The 15,787-nt window shown below is 35.8% G+C and overlaps 1 protein-coding gene across 1 annotated transcript in view; it reads right to left on the bottom strand.

Moving 5' to 3' along the window:
- KIF6 (kinesin family member 6) overlaps positions 1-15,787 on the bottom strand; it is a 171,792-nt gene that overhangs the window by 53,416 nt on the left and 102,589 nt on the right. The window contains exon 14 of the mRNA XM_054195458.1: positions 5,498-5,600. Within this exon, the coding sequence (XP_054051433.1) occupies positions 5,498-5,600 (103 nt within the window). The remainder of the gene's footprint in view (positions 1-5,497; positions 5,601-15,787) is intronic.

The raw sequence follows: 15,787 nt of genomic DNA, 5'->3' as shown, positions 1-15,787 counted from the left end.
TTGCTAGACATACAAAACAAATTTATTTGACTAAGTTTTAAAAATTACGTTATTTCAATTCTAACAATTGTATTCTATTAAATATTCATATTACACTACAATATTAATTTTAATATGCTACCTTACTTGCAATGTTTTAACATACAGTTATAAAAAAGTAAAAGAAAAAAATCCAAGCAAAGTCAAAACAAAATGTTTAAAAGCCTTAGAACTTCTGCTCACCAGGAATTTTCAATTTGCAGTCAGTAATTTGCATATTGCTGAGAATTAGTGTTTATGTTGTGTGAAAACGTACATCCCAGTCACTAAGAAACCTCTCAAACAGAAATATAAGTGAGTGTGACAAAACGATACTATTCTGTTCTTCTACAGATAGTCCTTATATGAAGACTTTCAGATGATATTCAGCTACTGCTCAAATACTGATACAAGCCAAAGCTAGCCACATGAAGATATGCAAATAGCAAGCAAGAGGCAGGCTGAGACGGATGGAAACAAATCAATGAATCAGACTTTGGAAACTCTCTTTTTGTAGTATGCAAATAGCCTGACTTCATATCAAAAATGGAAATGAGGTTTTTTTAAAATGTGAAATTCCCACCACGTATGTTTCTAAATTAATTCACTGACCACTTCCTCATTATATTCAAATAATCAAATCTTCACATGATATGTAAAATAGTCTAATGATCAGAAAATTCTTTTTTAGCTTGCAACACGGTGTTGCAGTGATGCCCGCTTCAGTGCTATTAAACACCCTGCTCACTGTATGTCTTGCTCCTTAGGAAATGTGTCATATCTAAGCACATCCTTAAAAACCAGCTGCCTACAGAACCTTAAAAATTCAGTTATATTTTCTACATTCCCTACAGTCTGCTAGAACTTGGTGCCTTCTCCTTTTGCGCTTTTTTTCTGTCAGTTTTCTGATCTTTACAGCAGTTGCTGTCATAATTATTCTCTTACACTTATTTAACTCAGTACTATATAAAACTGTTTAGGAAAAAATGGCATATATATCAGGCTTTCAAAAGCCATCTGTATTCTGCTGTAAAAATATTAACAGTCAATTCAATGTATAATGGCAAAGTCTGAAGAGTCACTGAGACAACTGAGGCTTGTTCAAGGAAATATCCATTGCAATAGTCCAAATAGTAATAGTTTAAAACGTAGAAGGATGATTTGTTGCATTGTGACATTTGTTGTAGGACATTAGGCTTGACATGAAATTCTGAATTGTTACTTGGATGTGTACAAGTTGAATGTTGCTGAATGTGGAGGCAGAACTATAATACTTAATTGTTAAGCAAGCATTCAGCTGGTCTGGAAGAGTCTTGGTCTAGCCAAAGTAACAGAGAAAATCCAAATTGTATTTCTGTCTAACTCAAAAAATGGAGTCAAGAAACACAACTTTCCCCTGGGAAGGTGGGGTTTGGAAAACTGCCCCTTCTCAATTAGTCCATTTCCCTGTACAACAGGAACAAATTAGAATTTCAGGTGCCCGCATTCTTATCTGCTTACAAACATTTACTTTCAAGGCTGAATTCAACATGGCTAAATGGCTGAAGCTGGTGGGTTCCTCAGCACCTACTGTTTCTTACATAAAGAAGGCAGAAGCCTTTGAAGCATCCGTGAGGCATTTATATAAGCTTTTTTCCACGCGTGCTGACCCAAGCAGGCCTTGAAGATTATGTAAAGATCCAAGGGAAACACCCCAAAGTACCTCTCTCTTTCTTTCCCTCACCTACCATGAGCCAAGTATTAAGTTCATCAATTACTTAGTAATTCCTGGGGCAAATCTCCAGTTGACTATTGACCGATTCATGTTCACAGAGACATTTAGCTGGACAAGTTGAAGCCAGCCATCTATTCAGCCCTTATTCATAGGTTACTGCCAACAGTTGAACAGGCCATGCATCTGTTTCTCAAAGACCACAGTTTATAAACTGGCACAATAACATAAACTGAAATTTGGCATTAGTTTATGATAGCCCAACAAATTCCATCTGTGACTATGAATCATAGTCAAACAAAATAAAGCAGATAAAGACATAAGATTTGACTCTAATATTGCAAGGGAAAAGGCTATTTCTGAGAGTCCTCTAATAAAAATGTGGTATTATCTAGCATAAAGCTGATATTGCTACAAAGAGTGATGATGATTGAACAATTACATTGTTAGCTGAAAAGAGTTCATGTGTATCTTACATGGAGACCACTCCATAGAAAGGCTGAATACTCCAAATCATGGCTTCTATTAACTACAAGATAAATATTCCATGATGAAACCCCAAAGTGAATTTAGCCACTAATTTTAGTGGAACAAGCATTTTTCACTCTTTGAAAGCAAATGCCAGTAATTAAAAAGTAAACATTTTGAAAAACAAATCTCTAACTCATAATGTAAATAAAGACAACCCGAAGGCTGTCTAATGAGAGAATGGAGACATTTAGTGAATTACATGAACATTCACTCATTTTTAATCATTAGAAATTACAACAAGTGACCTAAGTAAAATTCATCCTTTCCATGAAACTCATCCATAGGTACTGAAAAAACAAATTAGCTGCTAGCCAGCTGAAACACAGAAAGCAAGGAAAGAAGAAAGTGGAAAAAATAGTGGAGAACAACAAAATGGAAAAAATTAACGGAGAACAACAAAATGGAAACTAGATTTACATCACATCTGTAAGCTCAGTAGAATTTTACTACTGGAAACATTGACTGGAATGGGATTTAAAAGCTTTGTGCAGTATGGAATATTACATTGGAGTGTCTCAGCTAGGAAGATTTCTTGGTAGTATATTTCATGAAAAAACGAGATACATTTTTCTCCTTCTCAGAGAAACAATGCTAAGAGAACATGGCTGCATTGAGAAACAGGATATTATTAAGTTCTCTGGAAGTCAAGTAAAGGAAGTCCAAATTGCAGAAATCTGATTCCGTCTGGGCATAAACACAGATTTTTTTAAGGAGGGTAGCAGTTACTAACGTAAGATGAAAAATGAAAAAGAATTGCTTTGTATTAACTGCAAACTAAGCTGTAGAAAATCACCTTTTCTATCTTACAAAGCCACTTCCCATAGGCAACTCTCCTTATCTGATAGCTTGAATCTATTGTCTTTCACTTGAACAGTAAGCCAGTAAATGAACTTCAGAAAGAAATTATCCTTAACTATATTTTTTCCCACCTTTTAAATCCAGAGAGGGTACTGAGTTATAGTACCGGGCTACTGCCCCTGTAAAGAGCTCTGTAGTAGTAGGTGAAAAGTTTTATGTTAAAAACAGTATTTCTTTTATATATGTATAAAAATTTATATTATTATATATATTTATATTTATATATTTAAACAAGAGAAGTGTTTTTCAGTTTTTGAATTAATCAACTGATTATATTTGAGTATTTATACACAGGTAGTTACAGGGGAAAAAAGTGTATTGTATATTTATGACTATGTATATTAATTTCTATATAAGTAAGTTCACAACCCAAGCAACAGTTGCAACCTTCACAGTCAAACTTCCAACTAGGCTCACTGACAGTTCACCATTCAATTAATATCAAAATGATATAATTAGCAAACCAAGAAAATCTATCCAAAATACCCAAAGGAAAAAATAAGACAGCTAAAAATAAGTAATTTGTGAACCAAACACTGTTTGTGGTATGACAGAAGTGGTTATGCAACTATAAACAAAATTATTAACATGAGAGGCCTACATACAAAGGGAAGTTATGGTGACCTTTAAACATGTGGTGTCCACACACTTCTTCCTGTGCAATTTGAACACTGGCTGGGTAACAGAGCTTTTTTGTAACTGGTAGTTCAGAGGCTGCATTCCAAATTACAGACTGGACTTGATGTCAGTCCATTTTAATGAACTCAGTAAACTTGAAGCTCTGGACATTTTTGCTAAAAATGACTGCAAATGGCAGAGGAAAACTGTTTTGCTTCAGGGTATCAACATTCACATTAGCCCTGACTTCAGCAATCAGCTGATGCATATTAGAGAGGGGTTATCCACGGCATTAGTCTGATTCTCTTTGTTCTTTAGGGAAAGCAAATCTGGTGTCAAACTTTGTGGGTTCTGCCCATCTCTATTACATGTTCTGAAACCAGAAGGAAATACTGGTTTGCTTCACAGTAACAACAAACAGAAAAAACATGGAAGCACTGTGATGAACTAGAGGAAATTCAGGGCATGTCTTGGAATTGTATTGCTCCCATTATCATGCTGTGACTGTAAAGTGTTCTGCTCAATAGACAGCAATGCCAGAAATGATTGCACTGTAATCATTTATGCAGTGACGTGGCATGATCTGATATATTGAACAAAAGAAAGGCATTACTAAACATAAAATTTACATGGATAAATTCTTACATACATCTAATACCTTGGCAATTTGTGTCCCTGTGCCTAAATTACAGACCCAAGTAGAGAGTTAACCAGTTCAGAAAAGTGATAAACAGGAAGATCTTGAATAATTCATAGATGTGTGAAGATCATTTCTTGCCTCAATTTCACTGAAGTAAATAAGACAGTGACCTGGAAAACAATGTCTTTCTTGCCTATTAAGTGGGAAAATTGTGTTATTAAGAAAAAAGAAGAAAGTAGGAGAAACCTGGAGAAGGAGGTTTCTCCTGGACAAAAGCCTAGGACAAAAAAAAAGGAAAAAGAAAACAGTCAAACAACGCAACCTCTTAGGGTAAATGTTAGTTACAAGGGTAGATTGAGAGACCTGCTTTTGGCATCTTCAGTCTCAAAACCTTGTATTTCTCTTGCAGTACAAAGGAGGGTTAACACTTGAAAAACTGACACTGAAACAGTACTATTATCCAATCAACATGGACAAGTGTTGATGGTGTAATTTCTGAGATGTTTAAAATCGACTTTATGAAAATTCATGTTTTCAATGTTTTGCCATTCTCACCATCTTCACCGGAAGATTTTAAAGTGCTTTGCCAGCATTAACAATAAATGTGGAGGAGGAAAATATTATTTCTGGTTTTGAGGGCAAAACTGGCAGAGAAGCTAAAATCCCTTGGCAAACAAGTTAGGAACAACAGACAAAAGCATATGTTAAACATCTCCTAGCTTAGTGTCCAACTCAGTGCCGAAGCCAGTAAAGTATTTTTGACAATGGAAATTGCAGTAACTGATACAGTCACATGAATCTTACTTCCTCCAGATAATTCATGATCATGAATGCCATTTACCACATTGCTTCAACATGGCTATGAAGATACGGTGAATAAAACCAGAGGGAAGATGCACTAAGATTCCTCATGATACTTTCATATTCTATGCAGACTTTTATTCTGTCACCCACTCAGTGCCTTCTGAATACAAAATGTCCACAGTAAGAAATGGCAAAGTTTCTGTACCAAGTTGTCGACAGAAGCCTGGGTTGTCTGGTGTAAAATTACACATTCCTACCCAGACTCAAAATCAACTCTTAGATGTCTGCCTCCAGCTGTATCTTGCTGTGACACTCACCTCTGTTTTAGCAGCTGTTTGTTGTCCTCAATAGTTATACTGTCAGCATGCTCCTGCTTGAAAACTTCAAAAGCTTCCTGACATCCAAGTGACATCTTTCCTCCTGCCCCAAGAAAAAAAAAAAAGGTAACTACTTCAGAGTCATCAAAAGACAGATGTTTTGCATCTATTTAACTCCTATTTAGACAAATACAGCAAATCAGTCTAGGGGTCTTAAAGCACTCAGAAGACCAAGACCAGTGTTCCACCAATGGGAGAGCATTTTTGCGAAAGATTTCTCTTATCTACAAATTAATTTCGTTTCATTTCATTTTTCTGAAGTCTGAATGTTTGGTCTGTATAATTCCCCAAGACAACTTAAAATGTTCGAAAGTTAAATGCTGAAAATTTAAAATATGTGAAATATTCTTAAGTGTGAGACAGAGGTATTTTCACAACAGCAAACTGACATTTGCTTCTGTATTTCTTTCATCCCTGTTTCATATTGGCCCCTAAACATACCTTGAATATTTTCAGTATTCTTGGAAGAAAAAAATTCAGGTGTCTTTTAATTATGTATGTTTCACCCCCCTTAGTGAATGTTTTTCATCCCCTTTTAAGTGAAACAGGTATTATACCCACAAAAATGGTCTGCTCCTGCCTTTTACATTTTCAACATGGTATTTGTTTCCTTTTGTTTGCCAGAAGGTCAAGGCCTATTTGGCCTTCCAATCTGTTAAAAAGGTCACGACAGAAAAGTATTACAGTTTGTATTATTCATCCGTTCTCATTGTTAGATGATCTACAGATCCAAGTAAGAAATCATGCATCTGTATTATCATTAACAAAAAATTCAAAGGCTTAAGGAGAATGAAAGATTTCACCAGCATCTGTGTTATCACAAGCACATATATCACAGAATCACAGAATGGTAGGGTTGGAAGGGACCTCTGGAGATCATCTAGTCCAACCCCCCTGCCAGAGCAGGGTCACCTACAGCAGGTTGCACAGGAACGCGTCCAGGTGGGTTTTGAATGTCTCCAGAGACGGAGACTCCCCCACCTCTCTGGGCAGCCTGTTCCAGTGCTCTGACACCCTCAAAGTAAAGAAGTTCCTTCTCATGTTTAGGTGGAACTTCCTATGCTCAAGTTTGTGCCCATTACCTCTTGTCCTGTTGCTGGGCACCACTGAAAAGAGCCTGGCCCCATCCTTGTGACACCCACCCTTTAAGTATTTATAAGTGTTGATAAGGTCCCCCCTCAGTTGTCTTTTTCCAGACTGAAGAGACCCAAATCCTTCAGCCTTTCTTCATAAGAGAGGTGTTCCAGTCCCCTAATCATCTTCGTAGACCTTGTCAATAAAATAGCAAGGAGAAGGGATGAGACTGTATTTCTTCTGTCCTACTTACAGGCCTTCCTTCCTGCTTCAGAGACACCCAGACCCCCATATATATTGTGCACAAGAGCTATAAAGTTTCCTGGGAGTTCTACTGCGCAATAGTTTTCTATACGCTTTGTGCCAATGGACCAGCATTACCAATAACATATGTATGCAGGTATGCCAATTGTTTTCCAGGCTACCTGCTTTGCAATTTTGGTATAAGTGGGGATGATACATTAACAAAACATACCTAAACAGGCTGGGATAGGCAATACTGGGATGCTACACCTTACTGGGGTCTAGGTCCATAAGCTGTATTTTATAGTTACTCCAAATATGTTCCGCTGCCCCTCATCATACTTGTAATAACAGGAATAATTCCCACTGACTTGAGTGAGATTTCTGTGGTGTACGCTACTGTTTACAGTGAAGGCTGGTAAGAAAAACTAGCACTCAGGGTTCAATAATCAGTAAAAGTTTAAAAAACTTTCTTCAAAATATAGTAGAAAAATCTGTTTCAGTCAAAAGAATCAGCACATCTGTTACTAGTTTAAAAATTTTGAGTTGAAAATAGAACCACCAGGAATGTTTGAATGGCAAAGCATGCAGAAATGCTCCACCCTTTTTGAATAAGAAAATCAAAGAAAGATACAGTGAAGTCTTTACTGCTGGGTGATCCAAAGGAGCAAGAGGATTTAGGAAAATATATTTTTCTGTGATGATGACCTGAGAATATAACGTTCATGTTTCATGCTTGCCTTGAAGAAAAACAGGCAGCTTTGCAAGCAGAATTTTATAGCACATTCATCCCATCACTAGCACTAATTTTAATATGCAGCCTGAATTGACCCTCTAGAATTGCTTTTGTTGCAGAAAAAGTTTCTGTTAAGTGCAGACAGCCTGAACAAAATTAATGCTGAGCCTAAAATAAACAATGAAACACCCTTACTCATATGTAACACTGCAATGTAAATTATTTAACCCTTCTGGCAATGTGCTGCCTTTAAGAATAGAAGTAAAAACAGTAGAAGTAAGTTTGGAAAACAAAACTATTATAGTGATTATTGCTTCTGTCTGGCAGAAATGCATCAACCAAAACTAAATGTAATCTGATAATCATTTTCCAGCACTACATTAGGAGGCAGCAGATTTGTACAGCCAAACAAAGCACAGAAAAATAGATCCCCAGAACTCTTAGGAAGGGGAAATTTTTTGCTTTATACAGTCCATTTTAAGAAAATACAGAAATACATGAAGGGCTAAGCAATAACATTCTGAAAATGGTATCTAAGGAAAGGTGCTTAAAACGGACCATTAAGATTGTACCTCAGCAGAGTATGAGTGTAAAATAGCTACAGAAGAATGTTGCAGCCTGTGGGTAGTGACAGAGACATTTAGGATGATAATAAGGGAATACAGTAACGTTAATACTAGTAAAAGACTGCAAGAAACATTGCAAGCTCGAGGGAGTGGTTGTGTCTTGGTTCTGCTCAGTAATGAAGATTCTTCTCAATGGTTGATGTTGTATCTTCAGTCATGCTATCTACGTTTCCTTAAATAATCTCTAATTTCATAAAGTAGCTTCACCTCCTTTCAAATGGCCTCCAAGTGCAAAGGTGCACTAACATTATTGGCATGCGGTTTCTCCTGGGAATAATTCAAACAAATAAACTATATTCTTTTAAAACAAGATGCTATTGAATTTCTGTTTTTCTCTAGCTATAAACTGAAACTTATGCATGGCAATACTACATGATATGAATCAAAGGAGAATTGAGAGAAGAACCGATTGATGATAACACTTTTTTTGGCAAGGTAGCCGAACAGTTCAGCTAAAACTGTTAGACTTGTAGAAAACAATTTCTTTTACCCTTACAGGCCAAAAAACTTCTCCTCTCCTTTAATACTGTGGCATAGTATCACAAAATAAATATTTGAAAATTCTTATCTAAGGAAGAATCATCATATCCTACAGGATGAGAACCAGGAAACACATGTCATCAAGTCATTACAATGTGAACTGGAATAATCATTACCATAAAAATAATTCAGATCATCGGAAAAAGCATAAAATTTTCTTGCAATCACATTCATGAAACCCCAGTTGACAGAGTTGCATTAAAAAGTGATAAATTTTGTATCAACTTAATTTTAATTATACCTTTCCTGTTAGTTTTTGTAAGTTGGTTTTAATACTGAAACACTCACAAATATGCCGATCTCACAATGTGAAATTTACAGCAACCCCATCATTATTTACAGCCAATTCAAACAGCCAAAACTTTGGAAAAATTCAGGTTTGATCCACATCCTGAATTTTAATGTTTAAGAATGTTCTCATTGAAAGTTTGATTTCAGCCAGTACTCTTACCCAGTACACTCCACCAACTTTCACATTAAACAAAAAGTTTTGGTTCAATAGGCTCCTCTCATAAAATGTGCATATTACAGCTGTCCCACTGAACTTGGGCATGTCAGAAAGCAGAAAGACAATGATGGCTCACAAGCTCTGAACTAGAGCAACAAGATCTGAAATGACCAAGAAACAGAAGACTTCCTGTAGTACTGATACGGGGCTAAACTCTTGAAAACAGTAATAATTCAAAATACACTGAGCAAAAATGTAATAAGACTTTTGGATGTGGCTGATTACTTTTTGAGGCGATGTGAAAACATCAAAACGATTTCAAGACTGAGTTGTACGCCTACAGCAGGTAGAAGCCTGCATATCAGCAAAGTCCCTGGCACATATTATGCACCCTATTCTATCACTAACTAATTTAGAGATCATTTATTCTATGCTGTTACAGGTACAAATGCTATTTACAGCCATCCTGTACAACAACTGTTTAGTGCCTCACAAACTTTAATTAGGAAAATAAGTTTAAGAAACATGTAGGGTATAGTGTGGCACTGGATGCTCAATGGCCAGCAGAGAAATTATAGGGTTGAATGCTATTTTTAAGTTAAATAGTATCCACTGGGATTACTCAAGGACTATATCTGAGTAGGTAAGAGCATGCAAGTGTATAAACTTAGACCTTATTTTGTTACCACAAGTGATCAACTGTGGTTGTATATATTTAAATGAGGATGCTGATTTTTAAATGTATCCAACAACCACAAATCCTATTGCAGTTTGCTTTAGGGATCCCAGTTTATAAATACTGGACAATTTTTAAGGACTTAACTTTAGTGTTTTTTCATAAAGATTTCAAGCATGCTCAAACTGGAAATGGCACTTCTGGAGTGCTGAGTCTGTCCACTTTCTTCTTTTTTTAGTTTGTTTGTTGAAAAAGGGGTTATTGCTTGGAGGGAGAAGACCTTCATTAAGTTTAATGCGTGAAACCCACAGAAAACATTTACATTGCTCTTCAGTTAAGTCTGGAAAAATCTGTCAAATAATAGCATGAAATGGGTATCTTCTCTGTCAGAAAGCAGAATCTCAGTGTCTCCTCAAAACCCCACCTTCTAACCAGACTTTGGTCCTGGTATGAGAGCTCCGAGGGGGTTCCCAGCAGCCCTCATGCTTGAGGCTTCCAGTTTAACCTGCAAAAAGAACTGGAAACAACTCTCCAGGAGAGAAGAATTAAGGTTGCAAGTTGAGCTGGTCTGAGGGAGGAACACGAAGACTGTTAAAAACAAACTTGGGAACTGCTGTTCAGATCATGTATTCTGATGAGAAAGGCATCTGTCCACATATCTGCCCACACATCTGTTTTGCAGAACCCACATTTTCACAGTAGAAGACTTTGTCTTTGCATTCCTACTAAGTACGTGCTCTATCAGACAAGAACTGACAACTTTTCCATTGAAATCAATAGGAGCAAAAAGTCCCCTTGGCTCAAGAAAAGCTCTCATTCAAGTGAGGGCTGTCTGTAGAATTTCAGGGTGGCAGCTAGTATGAACTGTGAGTCTTCATGCTTATGAAGACTATCAACCTGTTCATGCTATTATGTATTTCCACTTATTATCAAATAAAAAGGGAACTGTGGACACTTCCAAATGAAACTAAAGACAAATTGTTTGGTAAGTCTTTGTAATAGAACTAAGGTGTTAGAAGTGCTTGCATGTAGGCATAATGTAGACTATTATGTAGGCATAATGTAGGCATCTTTACCACGATCCCTCAAGATATCATAGCCATTTGTTCAGAATGGGAAAAAAGTAGATGTAACAGAGCTGGGGAATAATGAATCAACAAAGAATAAATACTTAAAAATAGGAAAACAAATCCCAAACCAATATACAACAAATATTTCTCCACTGCTCAGCTAAATTTTTCAAGAAAAGCATGTGCATTACATATGGTTACTTCCATCAGACTGCAATTCAAAAATGGGAAAGACAAAAAACAAGGTTGCTCACGGTACCCTTGCGTTGTTGAACTGCAAAACACAGGCTTTTGGGAAAGTTAAAAGCCTCAAAGGAAAAAAAGAATATTCAGACTAAATGAACTAACTGAAACATTGGCATAATTGAATTTCTCTGGCTCTGGCGTTTCTTTGTTTATTTACAGGGGAGGAAGAGAGTAAAATGAACAGTTTCTTGAGATTATGAGCATGTTTATTGTGGTACTGAACATTGGTCTAGGCAGGTCAGATTGCACTCCACAAGTGAAAATTTTTACTGTGCCTTTAACCTTCAGCTAATTGGTGCACGAGTCATTTACCTAGGCATCATTTTATCCACATAAAATTAATTGATTGACAAGAAAAAATACTCCATATATGTTGAAATAATTTCTAAACAGAAGAGAAATCACCACTAAATGAAACAATGCAAATGCCTAAGAGTAAAGAACAAACTTGTACATGGGTATGTCGGACAGAAATCAAAGACAAGTACCATTTCTACTGCAATGAATACTGTTAGAGGATACGTGATCACTAGAACTGGGATTGCTTTAAGATTACTAAAATAAAAGAACAAAAATGAAATGTTACATACAATACCAACTTTGTAAAAGTCAATTTTTATAAAGTTCAACTGGAATGCTTCAAAAAAACCAACCGTGAACCCAACCATTTATCAGAATCCCATTAGGAGTAGGTTTTTATGTTAATTAATATTCCTCTGCAGGAGTAGTAAGGCAAATATTGAACTGTATTTCAAAAACAAAAGTTAAGTGAACTATAAACTTAATTTAAAACAAGACTAAGATGTTTTAATATTTTAATATTGTCCAAGACCACAGAACAACAAAAAAACTCCAAATTGGATGTGATAGCTGAATTTAATCATGTTGACTTTCTTCAGTTTCATTATTTTAAGAAATCTCAGGTAACAGTACAGGTAAGAGAAATATTTTTCATATTAACGCAGCTGTATGTTTTTAATAGCTCTACTTTTGCAACAAAAGCCCCTTGAACTTTAATGCCTAGTGACAGTCAAAAATGCAATTTCCAGCTCCTTATTGACATGTGGTAAATCTGATACCAGATTGAACCTTAGAGTGGTCTCAATGTGAGAAGATTGAAACTATTGAACTCTCTTTCCCTCATTTTCCTCTTCTGGAAATTAGTTTGTCTACCTGTCAAATGTTGCAAAGCACAATGCTAGTAAGAATTACAGGATAAAAGAAAACTGCTAATAGCAACTTAATATACCGTTATCACCTTCACCTGATAGTGCACATATTTTCTCAGGATGTGTTAGACTCAGTTAACAGGACCATTTTGGTCTGATTCTGTCTCTTTTAGTTACGGATTTTAGTAATTCCTCAAATTACCTGTCATAGCTTCAAGATGCTGTAGAATATCTGTACTAGCATTAATGGTTTACAGTGGGCCTACTTTTATGTTACCTAGTTATGCTTTTATATTTTCTTTGAAAAGCCAATGGGCAGCAGAGTGACCAAATTCAAAGTGGGAGCAGAGGGTGCAGTTAGAGGTTACTCAACATGAACAAAATGTTTGTAGATATTAGCAGTGAGGAATGAAGTAGTGTATCTATTGATACAAGCAAGTTTTTCCTCATATTCTGATACCAATATTGTTGCAGAAATACACATTTTATGTATGACAGCTTGTATGTCTCAAAAGAGAAAAAAAAATAATTTTCAGCTACTATTTGCAACCATTTACTTCTTTAAAGCTGCCTGTGAGGTCATATTTAATTGTATAATACACACACACATTGAAAGTCCTTAATTAGTAGGTACAAAGAGGGAGCCTGAAATGAAGCATGGTAGGCTTGGCAGAAGCTCAGGGGCTGGATACAAAGGAAAATATGAAGTCAAACCCACAAGAACTTTAGGAGACCCACCCAACGGTGCTGCCACTCCTAAATAAATAACATTCACTTTTGCCTATGTTGGAATCACACATTTCAGACAACTTCTCATAAAAGAGGACATATGTTATACTGCATTGTGCAGTTTACATTAAACACTGGATATTAAAAATAGACTCTGCATTTCCCTCTCTCTGTAGGAGTCTAACTCTGTTTACTTCAACAGTTGATGCAGCTGTAAAAATTTTACTAAATACAAGAAAGCGCCAATACATTAGGTGCTTGAGTCACTTATCAACTTTAGACTACTGTGCTTAAGATGAAGATTTCAGTTAAGATTGAGTAATAGCAAATTAAAAGTGTATGTTTTGACATCCTTCATGTATTTGCCATGTTGCAGTAGCAGCATTTGCCACCTCTGTTTTAGACCCAAAAAATGGCTTATATGTTCAAAAACTTGTTAGCCTTTTTCAACTAGACCAAAACATTTGAAAAAAGGTAGAATAATCTCCATGAAATTTGCCTCATTTATATGCTCTATGCCTTTTTGAGTGAGTGATATGGTATTTAGATTCCCCTTTTCCATATATCTTTCTCAATTTTAGGAAAATGACTCCGAACGGTGGGATAAGAATATTTTAAGAGCTCTACCAAATGACAGCCTATGTCAATGGAGCCATGACAGCTTGGATCAAATGCAAGTGAAGTTTTTTGTTAGGGACATCTGTAGAGATCTGCATGTATTTTTGGTGCCTGGAGAATCGCCTCTACCACCAATCTTGCCAGTAACACCATAAACCACAAAAGAGGCATATTTCATTTTCAGAGCAGTTTAGCAGAAGAAAAATTACTTGTTATGAACATCGATCTGATTTTGGAAACTTACTGTACTTTTAATTTCATATTACATTTTAGCTTTATTCTTTATTAAGATACTGAGGTTTTCTGAAGTAGAAGTCTGTACGCACTACATTTTAGGTAGACAAGAAAAAAATGTCTGTAGCCGGCACACCATCAATTCGTACCAGCCTAGGGCTATCTTAATATTTCAGACTGTAAACTACAGGAGTGCAGGAGCTGCTTTGCGAGAAATTGGTCTTTTTTTTTTATTATTTTTTCAGGAGGAATTCCAGCACCAGAAGAATGGGCTATGTTGAGGTAGAGAACTGAGAGAAGAAATCATGAGATATACTCCATTGTAAGGTATCTCTTCTCACCAGTCAACAACCTAGATTAACTAATTTTAAAATTTGCTATCTGTTTACATTCAAAATGAATGAGCTTTACCAATCCCATTGCTTATTCCTTTTGGCAGCTGAAAATTAGCAATTAAGAAATGAATGAAACTTCTTTGTAAAAGAATGAACTTTGATTCTTGCTCTATTGAAGCTTTATTGGATTTTCCCTCTGAGAATGAACATGGTAGCCGGTTGTGTACTGATGTTTAGACTTTAAAATGTAATTAGGCATGTTATTCCTCAGCAATGACCACACTAAATTGCAAGCACTCAGCTACTGAAGAAGCATCTTCTCCCTCCCTGAACAAGTCCTGTAACTGCTACGTTACAGACAGCATCCCCTCTTTCTCATGTCATTGCTGATGTTTTAAATAACAGTGGTCAAAGCAGTCAATGTATATTAAATGTACTCTAAACATAAACACAAAATTGAGCCTTCAGGAGTTTTAACTAATCTTCTCAGAACTGAGGACTTCTAGGCATGTGATAATCTCCAGAAGTTTAGCATAATCGAAATGGAAATCCTGTGCACATACAACAGCAGAAGTTTAGAGAACACTTGTGTAACTTTGTTCGAGTGCCTGCATGCTCTTAAACACTTACCCTGACCGTAAGTTGTTGAATTCTCTAAGGAATTAAGCACATTGTGCCTCTTGCAATACACAAAGGGTGCACTTTAGTAAGCATAAGTAGTTGGTAGTGCATGCAGAAAGAGCGTGGTTATTACCGGTACCTGTAATATATTTTTTTTCATTTTTATCTGTAATGATTTTGAAATAGGAGACAAAGTAGAAAAGAAGGAGATAATAATGGGACCTGGACTTATACATAAAAACAAATTGTCCAACTTCTTTCCTAAATTTTCACTTCAGCATTTCAAAACTTTATGAAATTGTTCTTCCAAAACTTTTAGCTACCTTTAGCTAAAACTTCAGCTCATTATTTCGGACATTATTTTGGACTCAGCTGTTAAAGGCTTTCTCCCTCTTTTTCAACCTCTTTTGACTGTACCTATTTTATTTAGAATAAAAAAAAAAATCTATCTTGAAGGATTCAATTGTAAAGGAAACACTAAATCTTTGTACACCGTTAAAAAAAAAAAAAAAGATTCTGAATGCTATATAAATCCTTTTTTTATACTGCTTTTCCCAAACAAACGTATAAGTGTACTTGCCTTCTGAATCAGCATTAACATAGTCTAGAAGGCTAAGGAGGTTTAAATAAAGTTATAATTTGCATTTTTAATAGAGGCATCCATCAAAATGTTTTATTAAAAATGCATTTATAGCTTTAGGTTAGTTTTACCAAAATAGTACTACTCACTAAAAATAAGATAAAGAAGAACAAATAGCTTAGGATTCAAATCCATTGTGGTGATGATAACGACAAATAGCACGCACATTACATTTTTAAGAACAAAATTATGCAACACATTAATACTATTTACTTTTAATATTCT

This window comes from Rissa tridactyla, chromosome 3 (assembly GCF_028500815.1).
Source record: "Rissa tridactyla isolate bRisTri1 chromosome 3, bRisTri1.patW.cur.20221130, whole genome shotgun sequence".
NCBI classification, from domain to species: domain Eukaryota; kingdom Metazoa; phylum Chordata; class Aves; order Charadriiformes; family Laridae; genus Rissa; species Rissa tridactyla.
This window is presented reverse-complemented; position numbering and strand designations above follow the sequence as displayed.